Consider the following 15,189-nt stretch of genomic DNA (forward strand, 5'->3'; position numbering starts at 1 on the left):
ACGGTTCTAACATGACTACCAGGCTTAGTAGTTTTGCACAAGCGAAGACGTGTCATATGGTCGGTCCAATTACACTATCTTTCACCATCGTTGTACTGTTAACCATTGCCAAACCTTTACCCATGTTCTTCGGTTCCAACTGGAATATATCAGCATCTCGGTCGACCAGGCCTTTTGTGCAAGCCTCACACTTGACTGTTTCATCCCAAGGGACTTTGTCACGCTACTTATAGGCGCTGCGGGACATTATAAGCTAGAATGTAAATACAGAGAACGCAACGCCTTCCCATTCCAAAGCCCACGCGATAGAAATCAAGTTACTTCCGGTCCGGCAAGGGCATATAGTTAGCTTCGTCAGCTATACTCCAGTAGAACAATTGGCTCGTTCGCTTCCAGAGTCCTTCTCTAGTTCTTGTTCTCATAAATTAAATAACTGAACGGCCAAACTAGACGACAGCGTAATTTTCTACTTGGACTATAGCATCTTCCGAGAAAACCGTCTCTTCTCCATTATCGACCCGCGTGACAGAGGACACGCGCACACCAGCGATGCTGCCTTCGCTTACAAACTGTACTTTGACAGGGAAGAATGCGCCAGGGTCGTCTCCTCCAACGGCAAATTCCAACGAACCGGAGCGGTCTTCAGCATTTACTAATGGAATCGACCAATCGAGTGAATGGCTGGAAGGATTGAGGGCCCATTCACCCGTGTGGGACGAAACGGTCGGATAAGAACCGTCGCTGCAAAAAGTCAGTGATCAAGGGAGACGCAAGGCACACTGATAGACTTACGGAAGCGGTATGGAAATTAGTACATCGTGGAGAGAAAGACCCTCATTTTCCAGTTCATACTCAATGTTCACGTCACATGTCCCATCATTGGAAGGGGTAGGCCAACAATTGACTGGCAAAACGGTTAGTCGTATCAAGATCTCAAGGTTTACCTTATTTGCTTACTGGAAAGAGGTACAAAGGTCTCGTCCCTCCCGACATATCGCCATTTGAGCACAGCTAGTGCCTGGCCAACAGGGAAACTTCGGGACGCATCCTTCAAGGCAACTACGCGATCACGATTCGCCACAAATTTGCCCACGTTGGGGTGCTGTTTAAACTGCAATTCTGGACCGAACGTGACAGCAGCCGGTGCGATGGAAAGTTTGATACGAGCCAATGCAGGATCGGAAATGTGGAGGTTCATGTCGCCCTTCAACTCCAAGTTGTTTAGTCCACCATCACGGACCATCTCTACGCTCAGTGTTTCGCGCACAATAACATGAACACTACATAGTCGATGGTTAGATTGCCTTTTAAGGATCTGTCCGAAGTCTTACCTCTCGGGGTCAATGGGGGGCAGGCTACCTCTCTCATTTTTGGGCGCGGAGACAGGAGGCTCGATTTCATTCGAGACAGCTGGAGATCCCGGAGTCGACATATCTTCCGACAGTAAGGCCTCTCCCCCAAGTGCATCGAGCAGTTCTGCTTGTCGCGTCTTCTTGCTTCCCAGCTTCATACCACTGCCTTTGAATGCAGGGGCGCGCAAGGATGATGGAGCCGGAGAGGCGGTACGTACGGGTGCCGGGGTGGTGTCGTATCGTTGCGGGATAGGGGAGTAGCCTGTAACGCCTCCACCCAGATAACTACCCCCAGAAGGACCACCAGCAGCAGCGCGCCGTTGTTGTTCTCGCCGCTGCATCTCGAGCTGTTTGGCACGACGCTTGAGTTCTTCCTTGGCCTCGGCCTCCTTATTCTAAACACACAGTCGCGTTAATACCCAGGAGCGTTGGTAAATGCGTAATCCATACCCTGGCAATGATCTCCTGGATCTTCTCTTCATGACTCTCCATCTCCAGGATATTCCTGACTTGCATGAGGTTGACTTGTTCTCTATACCCCAAGCTCACAATCTCGTCAAATGCACCCAAGAGCTCAAATGCGCTCTTCGCTATCTCTCTTTGATCTGCGCTCCTACATAAATCTGAGACTACGCGTGCAAAGAGGTGCAGCGTTTCGATATCTTGCAGTATGTTTGAAGATTTGTTGGTTATGAGAAGAATGTACAGGTCCTCCAGTGGCTGATAAACATAGCGGACGTCTTCGGTCTCCACCGATGTATGCTGCGTCCCGGTTGGTATCAACTTTGGGAAGGAGGCTAGGAGCGAATCGATCCGAGACCTGCTCATGTCACGGAACTGTCGCGAAATGACCGCTGTGCACTCCCAACTTAAAAGACAAACAAGTGGAACATATATATACACGCACCCTTTCCGCCTTTCGTACATATTGATGCTGCGAGAACAACCTAGTCCACGACAGCTCAGAACGTGATATCCGTGAAGTACAGTAATCAGACTTGCCATGCTGCCCAAACTATCGAAGGTGTAGCGCAACTGCAGTTGCTGCAAGGAGAACAGTTCGGGAGCAGTAGAAAACTACTTGGCTCGCTCTGAAATGCGACGTGTCGCAAACGCCGCTCACATAAGCGCCCGTATGACCATACCATACCACACTAGTAACCATCTTGCAGTCAGGCCTACTTTACGTGAAGTAATACACTACTTTATTCACTTGGATGCTATCCTGACTGCTCACTCGGCTAAGGAGCGCAACGTTTTGAACATAAGTAGAAGTAGGTGTTTATATGCGAGCCAAGACGTAGGGTTGGAAGAGTGGAAATATGACGCGTCTAGCCAGGCTCACAGACTCCGGAATGAGAATCGCATCAGACATTCCTCTGCTTACCCACACATCCGCTAAAACGGGGTCAGCGAGAGATGCAAGCAAGAGCGAGCAAGACGCTTACTGCAGCTTTGCCCCAGTCCCAATATAACAAGTGCGATCCATACCCATCCGATGACGCCCCCGACCCGTCTGCCAGTGACGTTCTTCCAGACATGCTCGAGTAGAATACCCACACCTTGAAGCGTGAAAAATACGACAATCCAAGTATTGAGTATTGGCAATCCTACGATATGGAAAATGCCAGATGCAAAACAAGTTCCAATGACCATTCCAGCTTTGCCAGCTAGCCAATAACCGGGATATCCTCCTAAAGAAAGGAACGTGTGCCGAAGGAGTTGGTGCCATCCTTTCCCCCAAAATCTTGAAAGGGACGTGCATCTCCAGGGACTGTCGAAGAGTGGATACCATATAGTTGGTGACCGACCCAGTAAGCCGACCTTTACTAACGCAATTATGTCGTTCCATGACTCTAAGCCGCATATTATAGCAGTTCCAACCATGATGTGAATGGCCGTAGACAAGGTGTAACGTGCGTAGCCAGGAAGTTCAGCAACGAATATGGAGTTGCCTTCGGAATCCCCAATTTTAGGTAGCCGCTTCACAAGAGACTCGCATAAGTCGAGGATTACGAAATTCTTGATGAATGAAAAGATGGTGGCTATTAGAAATGGACCTCGATTTAGCGACCTGGTCCTCTGAGGTAGATGAACATGGCGGCCGAAGTCCCAGCCAATTCCCCGGACCAACATGCTAACTTCAATGGCATCCGCTAACCAAGGGGGAAAAATAGAGCTAGAAGCTGGGGGCATATTGGGATCGTTTACCCGAGGGAGGGTTTTCTCCCCGACCTTAAAGCGACCATGAGTTGAGAACCCGAAGTTGAGAGATTTCCCTATAATGTGCCAAGCAATCAATGCTTGCAAAGGAAGCGGCGTTAGTATTCTCTATTAAACACCAGAGGACCTCGCACTCACTTCTGATCCATTCACCGACACAGTATCGCCGGTCTTCGACCCTATACCGATAGGTACAACATAAGATGCTTGTGATGACTACCGGCAATAAAAGCAGGCGAATCAGGCGCGTGTTGGCCCTTCGAACAAGATATGCCAAGAAAAGGTAGGGAATAAAATACGCGAATGCTTGCGGCACTTTATTCCATTTCATCGGCTCACGGTCTTCAGGTAGAGGCACAAGCTTTTGGAGAGCTAGCCACATCCCCACAGAGATTCTGTGGTACAGTTAGACGTCAGACATTCGCATCATGAAGAGCATCGAGGGTAATCATTGTAGTTTTCACTCACTCTTCCCAAAATAAGGTCTTTTGTGCCATAGTATATCGATTTCACGCTGGAAATCTGAGCAAGGACTGTGCTGCAGAGAAACACTGAAGGCACTCGTCCAGGACAGGGATAGTACAACCTCTTGTAAACGTAGCACAATATGTCAACGAGTGCCAGCAGGGCGAAGTAGGAAGACGATAGTGCACAGGTATTGTAGCCTGAGACTGTAAGTGAAGCGAACTATTGCGATTCAAACCCGGATCTGTTTCGAAACGAGCATCATACATGTTGTGCATGAGGAATCGAGATTAACTGAACAGGCTGTACGAGTCCAGACGCGCCGCGATTGAAGGAGATGTCATGATTCAACCAAGGTAGCGCTCACTTTTAAGTTTTTGAGTAGGGCTTGCGGTCGTTTGGCATGTGATTTCTGTCATGACATGACTTGAACGAACCTCGTATACTGCCGCGTTCAAGTTAATGGTAACAGCCACGATTCAGATGAACTGTACGATGCCAACTCGGGAGCCGGCGCCTGTACAGCGCTTAGTGACTTAACTTTCGACACCGAATGTGTTCAGACAACGATTGAACGATGCAGCGCAATCCTTTGACCATGTACGGCTAGTATATCGAGGGCAGAACTAACAGATTAGACTAGAACATCTCAGCGTGGCTGTGGATAGATGGACTTTTGACTGGGAGCACTCAACATTGGCTCAACAAATCCAAATAATCACAGAAGCACCTCGTATGACATTCTGAAGGATTTACCCATTCAAATATCAATCTTTGGGGAGAGTGCCCAGCAACAAAAGCCTTACAGTGACCACCGCTTGCAAATTCAAAGTGTCATAGTACACTGTTGAGAATAGATGTAGTCTTCGTCAAAGATACGTGTTATGTAAGTACATAGTAGAGAAACCACCACTTCCTCGCTAGAAACAGGCATCGGAAAGATGTTAACTGAGCAGGGTAAACCTTTCCACTTTTCTAAGACTGCCTTCAACAATACGTACATCAAAGAGTGCGTAACAATCAAAGAGTGCGTAACAATCAAAGAGTGCGTAACAATCACACAATTTCCTCGATTTTCGCATCTCTACACAACCAGATCCTGCCGCTTCCTGAACATTACCTTCGCGGTTTGGTTGGGGAGAATTGTCGTTGCCATCCACGTGTTATCTGGGCGCTTGCCTCCGTCCGCGAATTTGACGTCGTAGTAAAGTATAATGGTAGCCAACATAATCTTGAGCTCGTTGACCGCAAAAAATCGCCCGGGACTATAGAGCAGGCAAAGTTAGACATGATGCAACAGGTTTTGGTCTGGGGCCGTAGCATGACTACTCACCAGGCATGCCTTCCGTGTCCAAAACCTATATATTCGGCCGAGGTACTGACATAGTGATGTCTGTTTTTCTCACTTTCTTCTGCTCTCATGTTGGAAAAACGGAACGGGTCGAAGATGTCCGGTTTATCGTAGTTCTCTTCGTCTAGATGCGTAGATGCCGCTGCCGCAGTGACTACGGTACCCATAGGAAGGAGTGTACCATCAGACAACGTAACGTCCGTCAGCGCTATGCGTGTCACAGCAACTGCGTATGGTGTCAGCTAATATTTCTCCACAATACGAAGGAAAATTGCCATACTTCCGCTAACTCCGTTTACTCTAGATGATTCCTTCAAGAAGCTATCGAGCTTCCACATTTTGTTCATGGATACTTTCGTCCATCCGTTTTCTTGCCTGATGACCTCCTCTACTTCCTCGCGTAATGGCTTGATGTACTCCGGATTTGCTGCAAGATGGAACAAGGCATGTGTGAATGTCTGCACCGGAGTACAATGCGTCAGAAAAGGAGCTGTTGCCTTCACCGTACACGCACAATGGTCGAGGTATGGATTGCAGTAAAATTGGAGACCAGCACGCCCTGTACCCACAGATCAATCGGTTCATTCAAACCGACGCGCCTGGCTTCATCGATGATCCACATTAGTAGATCGTTCTATTAGCGCACGAGCGAGCGGCCCATAGTCAGTAGGAACTCCACACGACCCTGTATAATTACTGACGGGTTTATCAGACCAGTCATCTCCATTCTCTTCGCGCTGCCTCAATCGCTCCTCAATTACAGGCCTTAGCAATGGATGCATCCGCCGGATCGCCCTCCGAGACCAGGGCAAGAAAGGCCCAATGAGTCTGGAATTCTATAAGAACACGGACGAGCGCGAAGGTTTGAGCTTTTGATCATGACTTACGGCTTCAAGAAATCAGGGAAGAACGCGAGGACTGTACAACCTTTCATAACCTCAGCAGTGAACGTTGTGGCGAGTTTAAGATACTCCGCATTTCGACCTAAACCACAAAGCATCTAAGTGAGGAAAGTGTGAAATGTGGATTGAACCTTACGCACACAAAGGGACGCCCACAAACACTCGGTTGCTGGCACGAGCTATGACCGCGGCTATGGTATCGTATCCAGGAACACTGACCCATTCTGATAGTGGATGAGTAGCGGTCACGAGATGCTTTATTTACGAAGTCTCACCATCATCCTTCGCTGGTATCAACTCCTGGAATGCCAGTCGGACCTCCTCGGCGACGTCAGGAAACAGTGGAGCCAGATTTTTCGTAAGCTGTTCCTTGATTACTGTGATATGAATCGGATGCACAAGAATGTCAGGAGCAATAGTATATTTCGATTGAATCATCTGAAATTAGGTCAATACCTTCGAGGTGGATCCACTGAATACACGCTCCCTCACCAAATCAATCGCTTCCATGAAGGACATCTGCTCGTCGGGGACCTTACGAAGTTCCTCGTTCATTTTGGCTCCGCTGACTACCACGATCCAACGATCGAACATGGAAACTTTGAAAATCTTGTACTGTTACCCGACATCAATACTTGGCACTTTGTCGACGGCGCAGACACCTACTTTGTCATAACCCTCTTGGAGAACCTCGCGAGCATTATTTAAGAACCTGATCGCCCCCAAATACGACAAGAGCGGGGCGGTAGGCCCTATAGCTGGAATATGGTGCAACTGTCGAAACGGTCAATGATAATCCACATAGTCTACGGACGACATACAGGGTCCGTCTTCTTCCGTATGACAACGAAGCCGACTACGATTGCAAGCAGGGCGCATATCACCTCCGCCGAGCTAGCCATCCTGTCAACGTATAGTGCGGGGGAGTGGTTGATGGGAGACGAGTTAGGCCTAAGTGGGAGACAGAACACAGAAGAAATACTGGCTTCGGCTAACCGTCGCTAGGCTCGTGCCGCACGGCGGGTATGCGGATATCGCGCGACGCGAGAAATAGGAGAGAGCTGAAGGATTCTATCAAACGTTGTGTGACGACGAGCAAATCGCACGAAGTTTTGTCAAGGGGTTCGTAGCAGAAATGGCACCATTGAGGGTCGTGTCGGGGTTCCGGGGTCCAGGTGGTGGAAATGATAGTGCAACCATAACCAATCCACGGCCCACTTACTCGTGGTTTTTCCACCTGAGAAGTCATCTGTCATCCCTGGACCCTGACTGTTACGTACATATAAACGGGGAAACAAATCTTCATCCGACCGTATCACAATTGCAAGGCATATCCGCCCGTATTGCGCACGATACGACACGTTAAGTGTTCTCGAGTAGATATGAGAGCATTCGTGACGAGGATCGACAGTGCGCCCAGAGTATAGTCGAAATGAGGAATCAGCTGCCTGTGTGCGTGTGAATTCAGTCTAGTGTTCATCAGATCGCGGACTTCAAGCCACATCCCGGCGGCCCGTCTTGACCATATAAACACATAAGCAGCGCAGCAATGCTCGGAAACGTCGGGAACGGACCTTGGACAGACATAAGCACTGAGCCATGACCATACGGTCAAGTAAAGTTCAGCCACAGTGGCGGCTACAAGGGGATCTAATCGCGTATTATTGCGATTAGTACACGCCAGTCAGCGTGTATTACTATCGTAATAACACGCGGTCCCGTGACCTGCGGCGCGTCGCGAACCATCTACTTGACTCAAAGATGTTAGATTGAGGTGTCCGATTCGTTGGTGTTTGATGAGCGACAGTAGCAATACCATGCTTGATGGAACTTGGCACTATAATTAGGGAAAGCACTGAGCCAATATAGTAAGTACTTGATAGCGGATAGATTCAGGACTTTGGTCGTGGTACGATATGTCTATGTTGCGAGCTCATAGTAAGGGATCTGAAGTGCCTGGTGAAGAAAACGCATTGGACCCGTCTTCATCTGCACAATCGCCCAGATGAGCGTGACGATGAACAGAGAGCAGAAGATCTGCAGATGCGCTTGAATGAGTATACAAAGGAAAATCTGAAATGTGTGTGGAGGACCAGCCTCAAGGTCGGTGGCTCGGCGACTCCAAGCATAAATGATGAAGCATCAAAAGCTTGACTTCCTGGGTCCCAGACGCATCGATGACACGTCGGGAGTTCTTACGAGACTATCATAGGTCAATATCCCTCCTGAACTCCCGCTGGCTCAGGCGGCTTTGAATGACAGTAAATAGCTCATGTCGTGCATTACGCAAGGCCATAAGGAGCTATGAGACCGAGCCGCAACGTGAAACGTACCAGTGCTGCGACTCCAACTCGAAGCCACACAGACCAACCGCGGGGGACTGTGGAGGCCACTCGCGATCATGTGATGCGCGCGTCGGCGCGTCGCTCCCACGGTTCGAACGACTCGTCTGCCACAGCCCTCGTCCGAATCTTCGTGTTGCCTTACACTCTGGCATCGACATAGTAGCTTGACACCTCACACACTTCGAATCCAGCGCATATATCGACGTAAAGCTACTTTTACAGCTTCAAGGACACGCTATATCCGACAATAAACATCGATTTTAGCGCATACAACTCACACACTGATCAGACGCAAAGCCGGCACTCAAGTTCAATTTTCGCCAAAATGGGACCAGATCTCAGCCTGCGACACATTCCCGATGCCTCCGACGCCTCCCTCTCGTTCAACGCGACCCCCGACTTCTCTGATTCCTCTTTCCAAATACCGCTCGCTGGCTCCTCCAACACCTTTCTCCTCGACGACGACAGCCTTGACTTCCTCCGCAGCGCACCCGACACCACGCTCAGCACGCCCGCTCCACTCCAGCCCCACCGACGCCTGCGCTCACGGTCCCGTTCACCTACGAAACATTCTCCAAGCAAAAGAGTTCATAATACGGGCCTGACGCTTACCGAACTCACCCCCCGCGCACCCACGTACGTCAATGCCCGCACCCCACGCTCCGCGGCCGTGCGATCATCCCTCCGCCCGCACCTCCGCATGGACGCGCGCGCCGAGGTGGCCACGCCGCGCCGCGCCGCAATTGCGGCAGACATAAGCACCGCGCTCACCGACACGCTCTCCCCATTCGCCGCGGGCGGCGGCGGGGAGCCGTCTTTTCAGATCCCCACTTCCACGCTCGGCGGGGGAGGTTTCCTGCTGCACGACGACGACGCTGACGATATGTTTCGCGAGTTGGAGGAGACGCTGAGCGCCAGACATCATGTCGCTGGCGCCGGCGATGACTCAGACGGTGCGCTTGGTTGCTTGAAGGAGCAAGGGCAGGAACCCGCTGCAAGCCCCAGTTCGCGGTCAAGCCGGCTGCCATCGCCGACGCGGTCGGGAAATGTGGAGCAAAATTTGCTGAGGGAGGACACGCAGGGACGGCAGGATGCCGATGATCAAGCAGAATTGAGCGAATGTGACGCAGGTGAGTGATTTTGCTAGGCTCGTTGCGACGCAAGGGAAACTAGAAGCTCAAACATTCCTTCGCTGTATGTGTCCGTAGTTGACTCGGGCAATGTAATTCCGTGCGGACAGGGAGACCCTGGCAACCCTGAGGATGACACAAGTCTCGCAGCGGAGCCCGGCTCCAACGTGGCCCATCAGACGAATGTGCAGACGGTGCGAGGAGTGGCGTGCCGCACAGGGAGGACGACGTCGAGGGGACTGAGTGCGAAGACGCTCTCGACGCGGAGAAAGCCCGTACGTTCGGCGATTACCTCATTACGGCTCTGATCGAATGGCAATGATTCTGGCTGATCTTCATCGCGCAGGTCGTCATAGGCGGGGGTATCTCGAAGCCGGGTAAGGCTAGATTGCGCCCCGTAGTCGCACGGGCGGTGCTGGACAGCAGCAGCGCGAAGCGCGGGGGTGGCACCTTGCAGGGTGGGCCCCGGAGATTAGGAATTGCGGACAGCATGCGGCTGACGAAGGCTCGGCTCGGCTCGACGAAGGCCAAGGAGCCTGACAGAGCTGAGCCGGGGCCAGGAGCGCTGGTCAGCGCGCTGCTGTCATATGGACATCAGATAGACCAGGGCCGTGCAAGGTGCGCTGACTGCTCGTATTTTCGAGGGTGCATGGACTAACTGGCTGTGCGTTCCCTCTCGGCCGACCTGGTGTGACGCAGTTTGGGCCCGACAGACCCAGAGACGAACCGGGCTGATGCCGGCCATCCACCGAACGGATCTACGCCGGGAACGGACGGCGAAGCAGAGCCAGGGGTTGGGGACATGTCTGCGGGGGAGGAGGGTGAATTAGATCGCGATTCGCCGCTCACGGTCTCGCAGCTGTCGCCCACGAAAAGGGGAGAAGGCAGGACGCCCACAGAGAGAGTCAGTTTGGGGGGCACGCGACCAGCCTCGCCCGGGCGGTCGTCTGTGAAGCGGACGCGGTCACCTGCACCCGACTCGTGCCCCGAGAACGCGCACAAGCGGAGCAGGACTGCCCCGCCGGCGCCGGCGTCGGCGTTGGCGTTGGGCACGCTGGTGGACAAGGCGGCGGCGCGGCCCAGAAGAGGGCTAGCGGCGGCTTTTAGGCGGCAGCGGAGTGCGGATCTGGGGAGGAAGGTGGGCGAAGGGGGCGCTTCGAATTGTCGATCGAGTGGGGAGCAGGGCAGCAGCAGCAGCGAGCCCCCACCGCACCTGACGCACACGCGGCCGCCCCCTGCCGACAAGGAGAACGACCCCCACCAGAAGCCCATGTCCCGCCCGGCCGACCCGCCTGGGTTTGGGAAACAGGTCAGTCGCCCCCCTCTCGTCCCCCCGCGTCACACAGTGGCACGCCCGCCTGGTGGTCATTTCCGACGGTGCGGCGTGCTAGTTCCGCGACATCTGTCCATTGATCGATATGTTCATTTCACTCACTGCGTCTGCGTTCCAGCCCCCTGCGCTTCCTCCCGCGAAGCCAACCAGGCCGATCGAGTTCCACTTCCTCTCCGACGCACGGGCAGAGGCGCGCCGGGCCGAGCGCGACCTCGCCACGTCGGGCGGCAGCTCGAGCACCAGCGCGAGCACCAGCGCGGTGGCGCATGGGCACGCCTCGGTGTCGATTCCGGACTTCAAGGCGATGCACGCGGCGCAGGAGTCGGCGCTGCAGGCGCGGCGGGGGCAGATCGTGCCGGTGACGGCGGTGGACTTTGAGCTGGCGACGGACGCGCGGGCGCGGGAGCGGGAGGAGTACGACCGGGCGCGGCGGGCGCGGGAGGAGGAGCTGGCGCGGCAGATGGAGGAGCGGCGGCGGCTGCAGGCAGTCGAGGAGGAGCGCGAGGTGCGAGAGTTGCGACGGCGGGCGGTGCCGCGGGCGCACGAGGTGCCGGAGTGGTATGCCCGTGCGCCGAAGCGGGCAGCGAAGACGAGGCCGTGAGGGCACGTAAGTGCGGGCAGCGTGGGCAGGGGGAGGGGGGGAGGGCTGCGGAGCGGTGGAGCTGGGCAGGGACGGAAGGGAAGCGCGGGGCAATCGAGGGTGACGAGCGGTGAAGTAGAAGGTGTGCGCTGCGCGGGGGCGCCGAGTCTGTTTGTACGTTATCTGTGACTGCATGAGAGAGTGTTCTTGCTGCGATGAGTCTATTCCCCTCTTTTCCTTCCTGTCTCGTGCGGCCAGATGACCTGAGAGTCCGATCGAGTCGTGGTCCCGAGGGTGCATGCGTGCAGTTCATCTCGCCAACATTCTCTCAGCTGAGTCGGGCTCGGGTGCGTGACTTGTGCGACGCCGCCTGGCTGCGTCGAGCAGCGTCCCGGACGCTGAGCGCATGCGTGCGCATGATGGCACCGTCGGTGGGACGCCGGTGCGCGATGATGCGCTTTTCCGGGTTTTCGCCTTCCAGGTCAGGCGGGCGGGCTCTGTCGTCGTACATTCCGGATCCGGCTGCGATCCACGCCTGCTCGTGCCGACGAGTCTATGTATACATGCGATTGCATGGATGACCACGGTTCCTCGCGCTTCGCCGCGAATTCCGAGTGGCCCGCGTTCGCTGCGACTTGTCAGCGCGGCGTCCGCCTGCCCCCACGTGTGCGGGCCAGCTGAGCGCAGAAGCAGCAGCCAGGTGCAGAGCGATCGGCCGCGCGCGCGCGCGTTCCCTTCAGTTCCTCTCCTCGTGCTGGTGCTGGTGCCACGGGTCGGCTGACTTGGCGGAGTGGGAGTGGGCGAGCGCGCTCCGGACGGCACAAGGCGCGATCGCAGGAATGTATCATACGGGAGGACAGGGCGTAGGGGGGGAGGCGCGGTGGGCGCACGCCCGGACGACGCGCGACCTCTGCCGCCGTGCACGGCGTTCGGTGTTACGATGCGGTTGGTGCTCTTGCCCGTTCGCAGATGCCACTACTACTACGCGGCCGGTGGGAGCTGGGACGCGGTGTGATCGAAGGACGGTGGGAGCGCGCGCACGCCTCGACGCGAGGAAGGCCGGAAGCCAGGGCACCAGAACAGGATCAGGATCAGGAGCAGATCCAGGAGCAGACGCAGACGCAGACGCAGACGCAGAGCCGGTGCAGGACGCGACAGCGCAGCGGGCGATGGTACCGATAAGCACCGCGCAGAGATCGCGGGGCACGCCAGCCGTGCGCGTTCCGCAGTGCCAGACGATAGTGCGCCTCGAGGACGACGCGTGCGGGACGCAGCTGGAGCGGGGGGTTCTGCCGGCGCTGATGCCGTGGGCGGTGGGAACGGGCGACGGGGCGCGTGTCCGGCTGGGCAGCCCCGGGCCTCTGATAGGACGGCCGCGACGCTGCTAGAAGACGAAGACGAAGACGAAGGCGAGGGCGAGCGGGGGCGTGCGTGCGTGCGTGGGGCGTCATCGTCGCACGGTATGTCCGTGAACCCCGAGCGCCTGCAGCAGCCTCTCCCCGCTCGCTCGCAGCAAGTACGTGCTGCACCGTCAGCCAGGAACACGCTCGGCGCAGATGTGGGGGCTGCGATCCGGCGAGGAGAAGGCGGGCCGCCACCCCCGGATCGGCTCGACGACCCTGCCTCCGGGCCTGGTGGGCGTGCACGCCGGCAATCCCGCCCCCGTCCCCGCCCCCCGCCTTTGCGCGCGGGCAAGGGGACTCGGAGACACCCTCCCAGGGCGCAACCCCAGGAACACATACGCACACAAGACTAGCACACCCTTGCAGCATCCCTTCTCTGCCCTGCCCAGCACGCGCAGCGCAGCCTAGCCGCATCGGGCAACGCATCCTGCTCGCCCGTCCGTCCACCCGTGCGCCTGCCTGGCCGTCCGCCGCCGGCCCCGGCGAGTGCGGAGCCGCGCGGGGCGACGGCGAGGGCGTCCCCTGCACCGCGCACATCACACACCACGCCTCTCTCTCGCCTCAGGTCTCGAGGCTTCGCGCAGCGAGCACACCCCCTGACCGCGCCGCGCGCGAGATGGGATCCCGGCGCGGGGAAGAGGATGGATGGACAGGTGTGATGGACGCGAGGGGACGGGTGATCCGCGCGGTGCTTCTGGCGCGGGCGCGGCGGGCGCGTCTGGCAGATGGGCTCTGCGGGGCCAACCAGGAGCAGCGGCGGCGGCGGCGGCAGCAGCGCGGATTGGCCAGGGGGGTGCAGCGACTGGGGCCAGATTCTTGGTTGGACGGGGTGCGAGCGCGCGCGTCGGTTGGTGTGCGCGGCTGGGGTGGTTCCATGCGTCGTGCACGCCAGACGAGCGGGCGGGCGGACGAGCCCCCCGAGGCGCAGGTACAGTACGTGCACGGACGTAAGGAGCGGGTAGCGCGGCGCCGCGGGGCTGCTGGTGTGTCCCAGTCCGCAGGTGTGGGTCCAGCGCGCGCGTGCGCAACGAGGACGCGGATGTTGAGGGGGGACAGATGCACGTGTGATGGGACTAGCAGCGGGCTGAGACGGCGATGGGTTGTGGGTCCAGGCTGGATGAGATGGCGGGGAGGCAGGCGGCGCGGGGGTGCGTTCAGCCCAGGCCAGTTCGATCCGGATCTGGAGGGACGCGCAGGGACGCAGAGAAGACGAGGACGAGCCATCCCTCAGCTCCCGCTCGGCGCGGACACGTCGCCGCGCCCTCCTGCACGCCACTCCACTCCCTCTCTAGACCCAGGCCCTGCGCACGCCGCAATTGCAGCTCTATGCCCGCTGTCTCCCTACCTCCCAATCACACTGACACTCACGGCACACGCTGATGCACTCCATTGGCCACGTCCACGACAGCCCACTCCCGTAATCGACGCGCACACAGACGCTGCCTCCTCTTTCTTGAGTGAGTCGCCTCCCAGTCCTGGTCGCTGCCTCCCCGCGTCTGGACTCTGGGCCAGGGGCGCGACTCGCACACGAGCGAGCGAGCCACGGCTGTACGTAGTACGTCCACGCGCGCCTGTCTCCATCTCCGTCTCCGCGCGCACGGACACTCGCAGCTGGGGCTTCTTCGCCCGCGTCCAGGGCCGACCGAGGCGCGTCAGCCGCTGGCCACGGCAACCCAGTACGTGCGCCGCGCTGCAGCACGCATACCCGGGCCTGGCGGTGCACCAGCACCAGCACTAGCACCAGCACCGTCCGCCGCCGCCGCCGCCGCACCCGCGCCCGGGCCTGGCCCGTGCAGAGAGGTGCCGGCGAGAGAGCTCGAGAGCCCGCGAGCCCATCCGCCGGGGCGCACCGCACGCCGCAGCGCAGAACCCAGTGCGATATAGACACACAGGCGCACGCGCAATACGCAATGCGCACCACCCGCACGACGAGCTGGGCCGCCCCAGGGCGGCCGTGCCCAGGCGAGACGCAGCGTGCGCGCGGGGAGGGCTTCCGGGGTTGAGGTGCGCCGGCTCGCGGGCGCCGCGCCCGAGGTCGAACAGCACGCACGGGGCGCGCGTCGTGGGCGTCGCGGTGGGCTCTGTGGACACCGGGGTGTGTGATG

The 15,189-nt window shown here is 56.9% G+C and overlaps 3 protein-coding genes across 3 annotated transcripts; 1 reads left to right on the forward strand and 2 right to left on the reverse strand.

The window, feature by feature from the left end:
- Positions 1-446: 446 nt before the first annotated feature.
- Positions 447-3,548, reverse strand: FIBRA_00921 (uncharacterized protein; the record flags this gene model as incomplete). Its single annotated transcript, XM_012322807.1, has 8 exons — positions 447-741; positions 793-904; positions 958-1,280; positions 1,332-1,747; positions 1,803-2,206; positions 2,260-2,299; positions 2,740-2,750; positions 2,801-3,548. The coding sequence occupies 8 exons, from the start codon at positions 3,546-3,548 to the stop codon at positions 447-449; spliced, it is 2,349 nt and encodes a 782-aa protein (XP_012178197.1).
- Positions 3,549-5,124: 1,576 nt separating this feature from the next.
- On the reverse strand, positions 5,125-7,195 carry FIBRA_00922 (uncharacterized protein; the record flags this gene model as incomplete). Its single annotated transcript, XM_012322808.1, has 11 exons — positions 5,125-5,305; positions 5,374-5,617; positions 5,672-5,849; positions 5,906-6,025; positions 6,093-6,219; positions 6,279-6,375; positions 6,434-6,517; positions 6,569-6,731; positions 6,786-6,908; positions 6,960-7,067; positions 7,115-7,195. 11 exons carry the CDS (start codon positions 7,193-7,195, stop codon positions 5,125-5,127), a joined length of 1,506 nt encoding a protein of 501 aa, XP_012178198.1.
- A 1,768-nt stretch (positions 7,196-8,963) lies between these two features.
- Positions 8,964-14,968, forward strand: FIBRA_00923 (uncharacterized protein; the record flags this gene model as incomplete). Its single annotated transcript, XM_012322809.1, has 9 exons — positions 8,964-9,768; positions 9,847-10,043; positions 10,115-10,386; positions 10,468-11,077; positions 11,160-11,698; positions 12,819-13,315; positions 13,474-14,104; positions 14,162-14,639; positions 14,696-14,968. 9 exons carry the CDS (start codon positions 8,964-8,966, stop codon positions 14,966-14,968), a joined length of 4,302 nt encoding a protein of 1,433 aa, XP_012178199.1.
- Positions 14,969-15,189: the final 221 nt, after the last annotated feature.

Source organism: Fibroporia radiculosa (genome assembly GCF_000313525.1).
Source record: "Fibroporia radiculosa TFFH 294 genomic supercontigs, scaffold400, whole genome shotgun sequence".
In the NCBI taxonomy this organism is placed as follows: Eukaryota; Fungi; Basidiomycota; class Agaricomycetes; order Polyporales; family Fibroporiaceae; genus Fibroporia; species Fibroporia radiculosa.